The sequence below is a fragment of the Chroicocephalus ridibundus genome, chromosome 2 (assembly GCF_963924245.1).
Source record: "Chroicocephalus ridibundus chromosome 2, bChrRid1.1, whole genome shotgun sequence".
NCBI classification, from domain to species: Eukaryota; Metazoa; Chordata; class Aves; order Charadriiformes; family Laridae; genus Chroicocephalus; species Chroicocephalus ridibundus.
The window spans coordinates 154715162-154730373 of NC_086285.1; the positions used below are offsets into that span (position 1 = coordinate 154715162).

The 15212-nt window shown below is 40.6% G+C and overlaps 1 protein-coding gene across 6 annotated transcripts in view; it reads right to left on the bottom strand.

Moving 5' to 3' along the window:
* ENPP2 (ectonucleotide pyrophosphatase/phosphodiesterase 2) overlaps positions 1-15212 on the bottom strand; it is a 77142-nt gene that overhangs the window by 9639 nt on the left and 52291 nt on the right. For 4 of the 6 annotated variants that reach the window (XM_063327454.1, XM_063327455.1, XM_063327457.1 and 1 more), the window contains exons 12-22: positions 14900-15011; positions 13414-13539; positions 11017-11048; positions 10077-10204; positions 7918-8005; positions 7702-7789; positions 6175-6347; positions 5840-5891; positions 3200-3336; positions 2585-2720; positions 1304-1381 (exon numbers count right to left, since the gene is read on the bottom strand). In XM_063327454.1, the coding sequence (XP_063183524.1) occupies positions 1304-1381; positions 2585-2720; positions 3200-3336; positions 5840-5891; positions 6175-6347; positions 7702-7789; positions 7918-8005; positions 10077-10204; positions 11017-11048; positions 13414-13539; positions 14900-15011 (1150 nt within the window). The remainder of the gene's footprint in view (positions 1-1303; positions 1382-2584; positions 2721-3199; positions 3337-5839; positions 5892-6174; positions 6348-7701; positions 7790-7917; positions 8006-10076; positions 10205-11016; positions 11049-13413; positions 13540-14899; positions 15012-15212) is intronic. The other 2 variants (XM_063327456.1, XM_063327458.1) reach the window with 1 other exon arrangement.

Below are 15212 nucleotides of genomic sequence, written 5' to 3' on the forward strand. Positions count from 1 at the left end.
AATTATTGCCTTGGAGGATGGGATGGGACAGTGAATTAAAAAAAAAGAAACAACAAAGCAGAGGAGGGGTTCTCTGCAGCCAGCACTGCCCCCAAAGCCAGCACAGCGTAAAGCTGTCACTTTGTACTTTCCCTGCTGTGGAAAAAGCTCTGTATAATGATCTTACAATCAGCTCTCTACACTGCAACCTGCACACGTGTAGTGGTTCATGACTCCCCAGGAATTATATTAGTTCCAGCATTTGTTCTCAGGGAATCTTTCACCCACTTGTGATAAAGATACAGGCCACTAGCCAAAATGAGCTGCTGGTGGTGTGTTGTTCTCCTGCGATCAGCATCTCGGCTAATTTGCTTAGACTAACATTAGCATAAAGAGCATTTTTATGAAGTGATTTGAGAGTGGGAAATCCCCAATAATTTTGCACTCTGTAATCAGTTAAGTGCCTTTGCTCCAATTTCCAGCAAACATCACCACTTGTTCCTACTCAGAGGTTTTTCAGTAAAAAACACTCTTTTCTGGTTAAAAAGAAAAAGCCTCCCATAGGCTTTGATGTTTATCCAAACCTCTCTGGCCTAAAATCTGAATTGGAAATCTCACAAGAACAGGCTCTTGAGATTCTTCCAAGGCTTCTCAATTCCTGCCAAGCCAAAAATGCCACCAGAATAGTCTGATGGTTTTCCTACCTCTTGGCAAAACTAGAGAGAAAAGGGATGTGCAGACAAAAGAAAAGTTAATGCTATATCCCTCCAGCACTGAAAGTTTCAGCCAGCTTTAAGTCATTGCTCATTTTCCATAAATTGGTTTTCTCTTCCTTTTTCTTTATAGGTAATAAATACGTTTGGTCTCCCTCTCAAGGGTATAAATAGAAAATAAAAAATAATCACTTGTTCCTGAACTACAACAACATGCTAAGTGCACACTCCCAGGCTTGTGTTGAGAAGTAAAAACATGTTGTTTGAGTATGCGCTGCACTAACTTGGGCTACAGACAAGGAAATCTCGGCAGTCTCGCACAAACTGAATTACTGTGGCGTGAAGCAAAATTGCTGAACTACAGCACATCTGATGCTCTTATCTTAGCCCAGCACCAAGGGAAATAAGCCTTTCTTAAAGCTTAAACCTTTCTTGTGGTATTTTGCCTGCCCATTCCTAGAAATATACTGGTGCCCACACGTATTATCTGCTGGCTACAGGTAACTGAACTTTATGTTCTAAACTTCTCCCATCAATCCATTCCATTGTCCAACACACATATTAAAAAAAAATGTTGGGAAAGAGAATAAAGCCATGGAATGGGCACTTACTTTTGAAAGCAGGATACATTGGAATGATATTTGTTATTAGAAAAGCATCATATTTTGCTTCTGCAGAGGAACTTAATTCTGAAAACAATAAAACAGGAAAATATTAATAAAATGAACTATCAGAAATTCAAGAAACATAAAAATGTTTTATGTTTTATTCAAGAAACATAAGAATTACTTCAGAGAGTAATCAAAAGTAATACTGTAACCTAAACAGCAATCTGAATCCTATATTCACAAGTGCACGTTATATGCCTAACATTTATTCTTACTTTAATGTGGCAGCTGGACATGGAAGGTAAGGATTTTATCTTTGCTCCAACTGTCAACCATTTCAAAATATTTTTATAGTTCATCTATTTTTGCACTGTCAGAAGTCAGAGAGATTCTCTGCAGGCTTTTACAAAATAGGCACGCAATTTCCAGGGAGCAGACTGCAGGATCGACTTCTAGTTCTGAGCAAGGCTCTGCGCCACCAATTCCATATCAGAAACCCACCATAAAATATTTCAGCCACTGAGTGAGGAAGGCAGAGCAATGAAGTTCACAGCTGTGAGACAGTGGTGTCCCTTGAACATTTACTAGTCCCAGATCGCTGCTCCAAGGCTGCACCGGGAGAATCCAGGAAACTCATTTACACAGGTTTTCTACTAGCACTGTTTCTATAGGATGTCAGAAATTACCATAGTGTGCAAGAGTCTAAATGGATTTATAAATTAAATACACGTTTACCTTTCGGATGTTGGAATTAAAAATTAAAAACCTCTGGCTAGTTTCCCAGTTCTTATAAGCTAGTATCTATTAATTGACTTTAAAGGGACAGTTTTTGAACATTGTCTTCTAGGTTGTACTCCTACTCAGTGCAATTCTTCGCTCTCCTTTATTTTTATTAACTAAACTGGGACACTTCACTGTTATGGTGTGCGAAGGTGGGCACCAGTTTGGAGCAGCTCTTGCGGAGTTGAGGGACCAGAGCCGTGAGGGCAACTTGTGGCATTGGGCCCTTGGTCCTCAGCGAGTGCAGCAAGAATAACGTATCCATCCCATTTAGCCCCCTGTGTGGCACTGGTACAGAAGCAGCTCCTCTGAGAAGCCATCATGGATGAAGAAATCAGCCCAGAGCAGGGGAAATGAAACAATTCCTACCTATATTCTTTCCTAACAATCTCAAAAGAACACTTTGTTGATATCTGGTAGGAAGGTTTTTTTGTACCTAAGTTTTTCCCTGACAAAAAAGAAAATTACAAAACCTCTAGGTATTAAAAAGCTATCTGAACTTACGAGGAGGGAAAAGGAAGCCGTAGGAGAGCTGTTTGTCGCCTCTGTAGGCTGCGCAGCTCTGGCTGTTTCCTGGAGAAATGCGGAGGTCGGGCCTCACACAGTTGGCCAGGTGCTCGGGGACACCTGATACCTCTGCCTGCATGGAGGAACATACACAGAAATGACCAGAAAGTTAAGTCCAGCATTTATAGCCAAAAGAAAACAATTTCATATAGTCAACAGATTAGATGGAAGGCCTTGTGTGGAGTACAATAAACTACTCAGCTGCACAACCAAGTCCTGCTCCTCTGCCTACGGGAGAGCCCCTCCTTCAGGTAGCAGAAGTCACCATGGGAAATAATTCAAATGAAGTCACTGATTATGCTATCATAATAAACCGAACACCCATCGAGCAAAATATAGAAAGAAAATGCAAACAGGAACAGAAATATACAGCCCTTCTGTCTTAAAACTCTTTTCTCATGAAGGGAAAAAAGGATTTTGGCATAGTTTTCAATGGTATTTGACATAATTACCAGTGGGAAACTCTACTTGGGCAAGAGGAATTTTAGGACTAAAGGAACAGATTTTCCCAGGACTTTTTAAGCACTTTCCAAAGGCAAAGACAGCACTGACCTGTTTGGAAATAGTGTAGGATGTCCAGAGAGGCATCAGGAATGTTTCACTGTAGCCACTTTCAAAGTCATGGTGATGCAAGATATTGTATTTTGTGCGGTACAGTACTGCGGGGCGCCCGTATAGTAGATGCTTCTCTACAGATCAGAAGAAATTATATTTACATTTATTACTGAAAGCCTTAAAGATGAAAAAAAAGAGGAGTTGGCTTTCCAGCACATGCCGGTTTCACAGTAATCCTTAATGGGGTACTAACCCTGAATAACTGCTAAGGAAATCTTGTAACAGAGAGAGCAGCAGTTCTTCTAATATTTTTGTTGGGATCCCATTCCAGACTCACAACCCACTTGGAGGTTAAAAGTCCTTTCTGCACTTGATAGCTTGCTGGGGTCATAGCATGGAGAGAGGGTGTTTCTACAAACATAAGGGACTCCACAAGGATCTTTGTGTCCGCATTTCAGTCACACATGAGGTCATAAGCATTTTTGGGTTTTGTAGCTGTAAATCAGCCCCTATCCTACCACTCCTGCCAGTCTTCTCCAGACTTTCTCTCCTTCCTATGTTTTTTGTGAAGTCACTTGCAAAAATGCTCACTCACTAAAAGAGTTTTTTTTTTCCACTTGGCTGATACAGATGATGTTCTGAAAACTGATGTGCTATTTTCTGTCAGTGATATCAAAGAAAAGAAACAAACAGACACACCCTTTTCTTAACTTTGGCTACAAAAAGGTACTTCCAACTCTGCAAAACTTGCTTTTCTTCTGTCTTGGTGATCTGTTATGGTTAAATGTTGTTAGATACCTCTGATAAGTTTGCTTATAAAAAGACCAGAACATCATTGAAAGAGATAAAAGAAAAATAAATTTCCTGGCTAATTCTTCATTGTGCTGCACAGTTCATTGCTTTTGATAACCATTCGGCAAACAGGCTTGGCTCGCTTTTGGAAATCAAAACATAGAAACAAGGAAAATGGCCTAACACTATTCAGATAGGCTTTTAATCTGAAAGAAAAGGGCATGTTCTGTTAGTGTTTGAGCCCAAATAGAGGATATTTTTATAGGATACAAGAAAGAAAAGTACAAAAAGCCTTGTCTAAGGACAAACATGATAAACTTGCTTTAGTAAAAAGCTGAAGGAATCTTTTTCTTTTGCATGTGAATAACAGCATCAGCTAAATATATATGGTCCACTATGTGGGAGAAGGGAATTACTAAGTAAATGCAGGAAAATCCATAAACTGGTGCTACAGCCTGCCATAAAATACAACAAAATAACTTGCGCATAGCAGAACTGCTTATTGCTTAAATAAGGGGCACTTCATTCCACTTAACAGACAACTTACAAACAAGCAAGTGAAATTGGTTTAAATGCTTATATCTTAAAATATATCAAAAATACTATTTTTATACTACTGAAGTGAAGAAGCATCAAAACCTTAAATGAAAATAAAGATATTGAGATATCTATGAGTACAATGGTGAGGGTGTTTTTTCCTGAAGCCAGAAATTGCCACAGCAGGGAGTAGCTCTTCACTAATTGGAAAAATCAGTTTAACAAGGTGAAAGCTGCAGAAAGGCCATTTAACTCAAAGAAAAGGAATAATTTCACCTCTAGAAACTAAAGGCTAGGCCGCATGCCCTATTCACAACAGAAAAACTGAAGAAGTAGCTTCACAAGGGAATTAAAAAAAAAAAAATCTCCTTACTCATCTGAGCACTATGATTTGAAGCATCTCAAAAGTCCATGTCTAAACACTTCAGAATCTGTTAATTTGGCAATTGGTGAGGGGAACGCTGTGAATTGTCATGCTGAACGGGATCACAGCTGGGGGAAGGAAAGCTCTGCTTTGGTGTGCCTTTCTGCCAGTGTTGCTGCTCAGAAAAGCAGTTCCCTTCCCCTCCCCTCTGCTCCTACTGCTCCCTTTTAACCTGGACCACAGCCCTGCCGCGGCTGGGAGCACAGACACACAGAAGTCAGCGCTGGAACACAGCAGGGAGGCTGCGGGAACTAGTGTCCAGGAGAGCAGCAGATGCCTTCTCTTGGGAGTAACATTGACTTGACCGCTGATGAGGGACAGAACGGTGCTGAGCATCCCTGAACCAGCAGAGCATTTCTGCACTTGTTTCAGTGGGTAACCTGCACCCTGAACCCCAAGCATTAATGACCCAGTCAGGGATTGTCAAAGCAGCTGTACCGTCCTTTCTAACACTGACCTGGTGAAACCTCAGCCTGAACAGTACTGGTAAAACACAGTGCACAGATGTCATCTATGTTTTTCATCCCGTCTATCGCCTGTGGTTGAGTGGGGCACTGCCTCATGCTCCTTCTCTTTTCCTCATCTCTCCACTTCCACAGTGGAGCTTAAACCTCCTAACAGCGATGGAAAGGAAGAGCTAAAACTCCTATCACTTTGCGTGACACTTTAGTCCTGGTTACAGCGAAAGATAGCGTGCACTTCCTGACATGAGCAGCACTTATTCTTGCCCATGTATCGCATGTATGTCCACGTGCTATTTTGACAGTTACTTGAAAAGACGGTTTACTACCCATTAACGAAACCAAAGCAGGAGTATTCTGGTATCAATGATGCAAACTAACTTTGTTATTTTTATTTTATTGACTCTGATGCCAGGCTCTTACCTTCTGTTCCCTTGACATGAAAGCGCTTGTTGAGTTCATCCAACTTGTTCTTCTCAAGAATAGAAAAAAGGAACAAGATTAGGACCACTGGAGCATTCTGACATCTCGTTTTACTAGGCATCTAGCAAAACAAAACTAGTGCTATAAAACACCGACAATTTTTTTGTTTCCTGTTTTACAAAAAGCTATAATTGCTCCAAAAGGGCACAAACACTTCATAGGAAGGATCTGGAAGTTCTTACAGATCAAACCCTCTCAAAATAGATAAAATGGCTTCAACTTTACTAGGCAACTGCTGCTAACAGGGGAAGCATCAGCAGATCCTGAACACCTACCTTATCATCACATGTACATCCTATATCAAAATCTGATGCAGATGGCAGAGCAACAGGATAGAGTGGTTTAGCAACTTCATCTGGCACAGTTGGTTTATAAAAGTTGGCTCTCAGCAAGTGATTTAAACTTCCATGGGTGCCATTATTGGGAGCAGGCTTTAATCCAAGCAGATCTATGAAAACACCAAGGATAAACGAAGGACGGTTAGATTGCAAACATGTATGCAGCAGCATCTCTACTGAGTTAAGACATTTATTTTCAATACTGTTTACACCCATGACATGCGAATGAATGCTTTTAATATAATAAAAATCCTGACCTGTTTCCAAATCACAAAATTGCAAACTCTCTCTGAATAGTATGGTGGTCTTTATGACAAGAAGGTTAATTTGCATCAAGACACTGGAAAGCAGTTTTATTGTAACTACTCCTGCAGCTTCCAGTGCAAACCTACAGTCAATATTTTGACTCTACGCCAGCCACCCAGAACACAGTGTTATTAGTCACCTGCTTTAGACACAAGGGCTAGTCACCTTTTTGGTATTTCATGTTTGAAAAAAAAAATTAAATAAGTGAATTACACCTTCAGCTATAAAGTTTTTTTTACCCTGGGAAATCGGTATTAAAGAAAAGATCATAAAGAATATCTGTATACATCATCAGATTCTGCTTCATGGCCACAGTAGGAGTGTAGGAAACATAATCATACCAGGAGATGCCATAGAAAACTAAGTGATGCCCCTGAGTTGCTCCATGAGTCGTGCAAGTGCAGAAGCAGCCTCTGAACAGAAACCTCCTTCCTCGGCTGCTGAGGTGTGGGCACCACGCACTGTAGTGGTGCTTATTCGATCTCTGCCAAGCTGCACGCACCAAAACTATGGTAACCCCCTTTACTGGCCAGTTGCTAGAGTATAGCAAACTGAGGACCCTGAGAAGTGCTTCAGCCCTCCTGACCAAAAGGCAAGTGCTTGGGAATCATAGAATCATAGAATCTTCGTGGTTGGAAAGGACCTTTGAGATCATCGAGTCCAACCATACAGACACAAAAAAACCCAAACCCCTACAATCTCTGCCACTAGAGCGTGCCCTGAAGTGCCACATCTAGACATTTCTTAAACACCTCGAGGGATGGTGACTCAACCCCCTCCCTGGGCAGGCTGTTCCAGTGCCTGACCACTCTTTCAGTAAAGTCATTCTTCCTAATATCTAACCTAAACCTCCCCTGCCACAACTTCAGACCATTTCCTCTGGTTCTGTCATTATTCACCTGGGAGAAGAGGCCAACACCCACCTCTCTACAGCCTCCTTTCAGGTAGTTGTAGAGGGCAATGAGGTCTCCCCTCAGCCTCCTCTTCTCCAAGCTAAACATGCCCAGCTCCCTCAGCCTCTCCTCGTATGACTTGGAAAGGGGGACTGGGGAAGGGACACTGGGAGGGAATCAGGAAATGAGCTCACAGGTGCCTAAGCGCAGTCCTATTAGGTAAAACAGCGCGTTTCTCTTGCATTTTCTCAAGCAGGTAACTTACCACACATGACATTGTAAAGTTCAATATTTTCAAAAGGAGGTACTTTGGTCTTGTATTTGAATGTAGGACCATAACCTATAAAGACAGTCTTAAAAAAAAAAAAAAAGCATACAAAAGAAGAGCATTAAAAGATAGGGTTTTTTAATATATTTTAGAGACCTCCAATTTCTTCTGCCTTCAGCAACCTTCCCACAAAGGTTACTGCATAGCTCATACCTGCATGCTGTTTATCTTGTTGTCATAGCCATGGTCTCCATGGAAGAAACATTTTCCCGTTGGTTTCTTGTAAACGTCCACAGCTTTCCTATATTGAAAAAATATTAGAAAATTTCCTCAAAGGTGTAGATACGGCAGCTGACCTGACAACATACTTTGGGGGTAGGAGGGATAAAGTTACATGGCAGTTACAAGGCTCATCTTTCTTGAGTGGCAGTAGTGGGGACTGCAGGCTCATCCAACCACCCTAGGGTTTTTCCCCTCTGCTCCCACTATAAGAGGACACAAACCTAAGAGCCAACTCTAACTAATTGATAACAACGTTAGCATCTATTCGCTTACTTTCTCCTACAGGCTGGAGATATTTTGGACCATACTCTTCCAATCCTCAAAAGGCCAACAGAGGCTTCTAAGAAAGCACTTCAGGGATGTTACAATGCTGCAAATGTCATAAAATGCTGGAAAGTGCTTTCACCTGTTTGCCTTCCACCCAATAAACAAAAATGGGGAACAGAAACAAAGCTGGAGGGAAAAGAATAATGAAGATAAATAGCTGAGAAAATAAGTGCTGTATCAATAGGAACGCTAATCATCAGCTTGTTACTGAGTTGGTTTTTTTTACAAAATATGTGGAAAAATAAGTGTTTTGTTATAAGAATTGATTACCAGCTTGTTCCAGAGTACATTTTTATGAGGGCCACGTGTAGGCAATACATGCAGTGGACCAGATTATCCTATAAATTAATTTCTTCATCCGCAATAAAATGATGTTCAGCCAGAGTTTTATTTTGGCCTTGTAAATAACTAGTTACAGCAATCAGGTCTTTAACTACCATTTTCCTGGCTGTGAATGTACAATGAATTAAGGTTACATTAACAAATAAATTATTGGTGAATGAGATTTCAGAAAATCCAATGAATAAATAAGCCAAAGAGTCTGATGTAATTTATATGGAATTACTAAATGTCAATCAACTCGGGCCATCCCATCAGTTCCAGTAAAATTCTTAAAATGAAAACATTTATAGGCATAAACTCAGGGTGTGAGTCTTTGAAACGTACATGAACCCTAGCCACAGAAACTGCACGGGGCAACTGGCCAGCCAGCAAGTGGAGTTATGCAAGAAACCAATTGGGGTTTCTCATTCACTGCTTCAGCACAGCGATCCTTGCATAATTCACAGAAAGATAAGCACAGATGTCAAAAGGCACTTACAACACACCGTGTGTTTGCCTGGCAGCTATATGGGCAAAAAAGCCTACCATAATTTAAAGCTCATCACTGACTGCCATGAGCCAAAAGCTGTGTCATCTTCCAAGAACCACTGAGTCAACTTTATGCATAAAGACCCAGCTTGTTCCTGTACTGTAATGTACAACATGTGTCAAAAGATCAAAGCAAGAAAAAGAATATATATTAAAACAGAACAGAAAGGGGTGCATAATTCATAAAAAAAAGCTGCTCATCCCCTGATCACTCTATACGTATATGTGCCAACTTGTTTTTCCTCACTCAGTTTTTAGCTAGGAATATTAAAAACTGCCCATTTTTTCTAATTGAAAATTCAGAGCCATATGGGGAAAAACAACCCAAAACAGGGTTTTCTCTGAGCTAAAGCATCCTGGTTTTCTGTGGATTTGTTTTGCAACATAATACACTGCCAGCACTTTGATGGCCACCCTGTCATACCCTTCCACATGTTCTCAGGCATTCACCCACTCTGCCAGGATCTTTTCTTCCCATTCACCTATTGCATCCACTCAGCCTCTTGTTCCCCAGCATCCCCTGATCACATATGCCTTCACTTTCCTACCATATTCCCTGCTTCCTGGTTGGAAGGAACCTTGCACCTCATAAAAAAAAAGCTTATCAGCTCCTACACTTGAGCTAATCAGTCAAAAACCACATAGCTGCTTGAGGAAACCAGTCTGGGTTTTTACCCTCTATACAGCTACTGATTTTCCCAAACTTTATAACCATTTTTTGTCCTGAGCCACATCCACCTGCACCAAATATGAGAGAACCTCAAAACACCCCTTGCTCATGGGGTAGAGGGGCGGGATGCTGACAGACAGGGCGATCCCAAGTGTCTCATTTCCTCAGGAAAAAAAAAAAAAAAAGGCTGAAAAACAGGACGGAAGCAAAAGCAAGAGTTTACCTTGCCACGTGCCATTTGCGATCCACCAGTAAATGGACATCCTCAATTCTTCGGTTGTAAGCATAGTGCAAGCGTTTAGGCAGGTGCTGTTTCAAGTAAGGCTTGAAGTGCTGGTCTGGCTTTCTACACTGAAAAATAAATGGTTAAACATGACACTGCTGTCAGTTAGCTTAGACAAGCATAAAACCTTGAACTACAGAAATCAAGCTGTTAAGGTCATTATTGATGATGTCTTGAAAACAACGTGTACATGTAGCGTACGTGGTCCAGCCCTTTCCGTGCAGTATTTACGTAAGACCAGGGCCCAGGGAGTCATTCAAAGATGTATTTGGAAAGCTTCATTCTCATGACAGTCTTTTTGAAAGCATCATGCAAAACATCACACTTACTTAGCTCACAGATGAAGAATTTTATTCTAACTGGACCAAAGTTTAAGTTTCAGAGGAAAGCTGAATGCTCAAAATACATCTCATCTGCAGATATATTTAAAGCCATCTGGTTACAAAATTTGATTTTTTTTTAATCAGCTTTTATTTTAAACACTTTTTTTCCATTAAAAGCAAGGTTCTAGTTGAAGGCTATCAAATGAACTTTTTCAGCGTCTTCAAAGTACTAGTAAAATATTTACCCTAAAAGATTACTTTCCATTTCTGAAGGAACGAATAAATAGACTCAATTCAGGGAGTCAAGATGGTCAGGGAGATTCTGGCTCTGCACTGCCCAAAAAGGTTATAAAAGCTACTACAGCAGCAAACAGTGGAATTTATGACAAACATTAATCTGTACTCATGAAGGGCACCATTTAACACTCTTTATTCATGTTAATGGTTGGGTTTCCTGCCTGAAGAGTGAAGAGAGAATGCTGAATAATGCCCCAAATTAAGATGTGAAGTGAGCAATCCAGCATAGACAGAGATACCTCCCAGTCCTACAGACTTACTGTAAGGTTGGCAACAATCACTTTAGGGTCATCTGTTAAGCAAAGAAAAAAAGACAAAAATATAAAAGATGAACAATTAGCACAAGAAAACACAAGGTAATAACGTAGTTTTACAGAAGTGATCTTATTAAAAGTTAGCTGATTGTTACTAAAACTACACTGTATATATCAGATAAGATACCCTGAAAATGAACTAAAGTTTGACTGTATACCCTTTACTTAGTGATATTTTAGTTGTTGAGGTAGAGTTGCTCACTGTTTTATGATTAGGGCCTTAGCTTAATATTTATTCTCTTTTCTGAAAACATATAATTTCAAGCCTTTTGACTGTTTTCCGCTAAAATAAAAAATCGTCCCCAAGCACAGAGACTTTCCTTGAAATATTTTGAAAGCACATTTGAATGGACTTCCTTAGAAGCAGTAAGAAAAATACGTAGCATTTTTTTGTCTCTTTTAACATTTGATAGGCTACTACAGAGTAACTGAAAAGCCACAGTAAAATATTCTGGATACGTCTTTGGGCTATTAAAGGTACATGCAAGACGTAGAAAGCCCAAAACCAGCAACAGGCCACACTAACTCTTCCTGCAGAGCGTGTGTGGGGGAAGCATTTTTCAGTCCTGAGAGAAAAAACAGGCTAAGAGAAAATCTTAGGAATTGAAAATCTTTTGCTTAGCAAATATTGTCTTCATTGCTTAAGGCACAATATTGCTGAGCTTGAGATGAGCTGTACTGAATCTCAAAACACAAGCTACAGGCTTACCCATTGCAAAGGTGTGTCTGCAGGCCTTGAGGCAGTGATATCAATAGGAAAATGGAGGAGGAATAAAAAAGCTGGTAATTTGCTATTTAAGGGGGCAAACCCCCGTTCTAAAACTAAGGAATATGCTTCTTTGTTCTATGTTCAAACTGCTGATTTATAAACAATCGCAAATATTCACGCTAGGAAGCTGTGGACAGAGGCCAGAAGAGGAAAATGGTATTGTGGGAAAACCAGTAGTATGACTCAGAGGTCAGTCAGGCTAGCTGGTCTTTTTGGAAGATGTTGCCATTCATCCTCCAAAGAAAACTAATTTTTCTCAGCAATTTGGGAATTGAAGGATTGAAAGATCTTAAAAAAAAAAAATCTTCTTAGAAGAACTGAAATATAAGTTTTCAGTAGACTGTGAAGTGCAGGAAATTCAGTCTTTATGATAGTCTAGCAAGTTGTGTCAACGTATGCACTACTTTCAACCGAGCTTTACACACTCATCCCATATTCCTACAGCATAAATACCCAGGTAAATTCGCTTATAGTAAAATAAATACATACATAAAACTAAGAAAGTTTTACCACATTCTTATGATTTCTGCTGCTATTCTAGAAATTTTCAGTCTTCAAAGACCAATTTTTTGTGAAATCTGTCCTCAGCCAAAGTAAGCCCCAGGTGTTACAAGGAGGCAGTTGGCTGTCCCAACTATCTGATCTTCCCCTCTACAAAAAGTTATCATCCTTGTAGCATGGACTGCAAAAACCATAGGTGCGTATGGTTAGTTTGAGTTTCATGGTTTGCATGATAGCTTAAACTGCTGGCAAAGCCAGGCATGCCCTGGTACGCTGAACCAGAGCAGCCATGGTGACGGCACAAGCCCCATCCTGGTGCTGCTGCCCTGGAGGTGGTAGTCCTCAGCGGAGCACTAGGGGCCAACTGGGTCTTTAATGCTTTAAATCATAGGGTTAGCTTTGCCGGAGGACTCCTGCCTGAGCCCCGTGTGCTCTCACCAAAGATCAGCTAATCTCAAACACTGTCAGGGTGATTTTCTAACAGCATGGTACAAAAAATCAGCAAGCTTTACTATCAGCATTGGTCCTGAATGCATGCTCTACAGCTCCATTATATCCTTCAGCATCCCCAGCCTGTTGCTGTTTAGCAACCCACTTCTCATCTGTGCTGCTTCTCATCTCTGCCAAAAGCATGAAGAAGCTACGAAATTAAAAATTCGCTTTTTTCCCCCATTAGCTCAGAAGAGGGATCAGATGATTTTTTTTTATATCCAATCCGTGCTGTGCTGAGCTCCCTCAAGTCTCATTTTCATTGACAGAGGAGCGAAGTGTGTGAGTAAACTCAGGGCACGCATGCTGCCATGCAAAACTAGCTTCAGGAGTTTCCACTTCTCCTTGCCAGAAAAGGGTGGGGTTCAGCCCAGAACGCTTCAGCCATCCACTTCCCACAGCTCTGCCACTCTGGGATCTGTGAGCTACAGACTGGGAAGGGGGCGAGCAGCTGGCCTTTAGTGGGCTTCCCTCTGAATGTCCCGCTGACACACTGCAAACTTACACCCTTCCTACAAGGTCAGCCCAAGGAAGGGTCAGAATCTAGTTCTCAGACCATAAGGGGTACAATTGAATTAACTTACATTTTAGGTTATTGCTAGACCTAGGGCGAATTCGCCCTAAAGATCCAGGCAGCAAAATAATATCTTCCACATTAGTCAGATAGTTGCTTAAAAATTCAGTTCTTTCACAAGTAGTGTCTTCCATCCCTGCAGAAGGAAAATGCAAAATTAATCCAGTTTGCAAATGAACATGTTTTCCAAAACAGCACAGAAAGAGACCCCAAACAGCTTAAGTGTTCTGTTCTTTTGGATGACAAATCTTATTCTTGTTCTTTCCAGTCATCTAATTCCAATATCAGGCACTCATTAAGAACCTAACTAGGGGTGATTTTTGCATTTGCCTACACTAGAGAAATGCCACTCTCGACCTCATAGAAGCAGTCACCACATGTACCATGTCCACACTGACACATCTCCAAACTAAGCTCATGGAAAAATCAAAGTCTGTTTCCAGTTTAGTGTACTACTTCGGGATTATTTTTTTTTAAACAAAGGATTTTAAGAGAAGTCGCACACAAAAGGTATTGTCTGTTGGTGGTCTGTTCTAAGGCAGCCACAGATAAACAATTCTCTCCTACAGCCGTTTGTGGCGGGGAGGAATGTATTGCCAGTCACAGGCAGCTCTCAGCAGAAAACTGCCTCCCCTGGAAATCCTTCCTGCCCCTTACCCTTCTCTCCCCGCAGCCAGAAAGGAGGCATATTCCATTTTACTGCTAATGTAGCAGTTGTGAGACTTCCATAAACAAAGATCTAAACAGAACAGGACCTTTGGTAGCATGGTAGCATCATTAAAAAGTTATGCAAAACCAGGACACTCAAACATGGTCTCATTTTTCTTTAGTAAAACTTTCTTTTTCTTTTTGTCTTTGCTAGTATTTACTGTTTCTTCTAGTGTAAAGTTTCTTTTGATGTCTGAAAGAATGAGACCTACCAAATAGTATCTCTGCATTTGGCAGACTCTCTATCTCACCCTAAAATATCTTTTTACCATTTTCCTCCTTCCTTCCATTATTTTGATGACATTTTCTGCCAAATCTGGACACAGTCCCTTACAGATATTCCAGTCTTTCTCTTAGTAGGATAACCTGACCCGCTAATTGCCATGGAAACATCTTGCTCTAAAGTCCTAATCCTTTATTTAGTGCTACTAAATTGTTTCCTTTCATAAAAACTGCCAAAAAGATTACTCTAGGCACATTATAGCCTTCCAATGCATGCAAAGAGAGATGCACTTGGATGTGATATCCAAAATGCCAAACTTTGAAAAACTCAAAGTGAGATGTAAATACCCAGATCACTGTTATGAAAGAGAAGTGTCCTTCAATGACAACTAATAGATGAGCTGAGTGGCCAATCTGCACCCACTGGCTGGTTTGGGGGCTTTTAACTACCAGAAAAAATCAGCACAAAAATATCTTAAATGGACCTTTCAGTTAAGCCACCTATTATATGTACAGCTACATTGCTCAAGCATTTATATGCTGGTAAAGAATACTTCTTATTTTACCATGATCACCAACAAAAATGACATTGACACATCGATGTAGTTTCAACTGTTTCAATCCGTCCATTAGCTGTCCTACTGTCTTGTCAATCTCTCTAAGGGGATTCACCATCATCTGTATAAATATGCAGAAAGGAAAAAAAAGTTATTATTTCTGGCATTGCAATGTTCCCCCTTCTACAAATGGAGGTCCTTTGGCAAAACTGCTAGGATAACCATCCAGGTCAAGAGGCAAAGCCTTGGCTGAGCTGTTACACCTACAGTTATCGTACCATTTCCTTTCCTGTGTCCACACTGTGATTTCGCCATAAGAAAG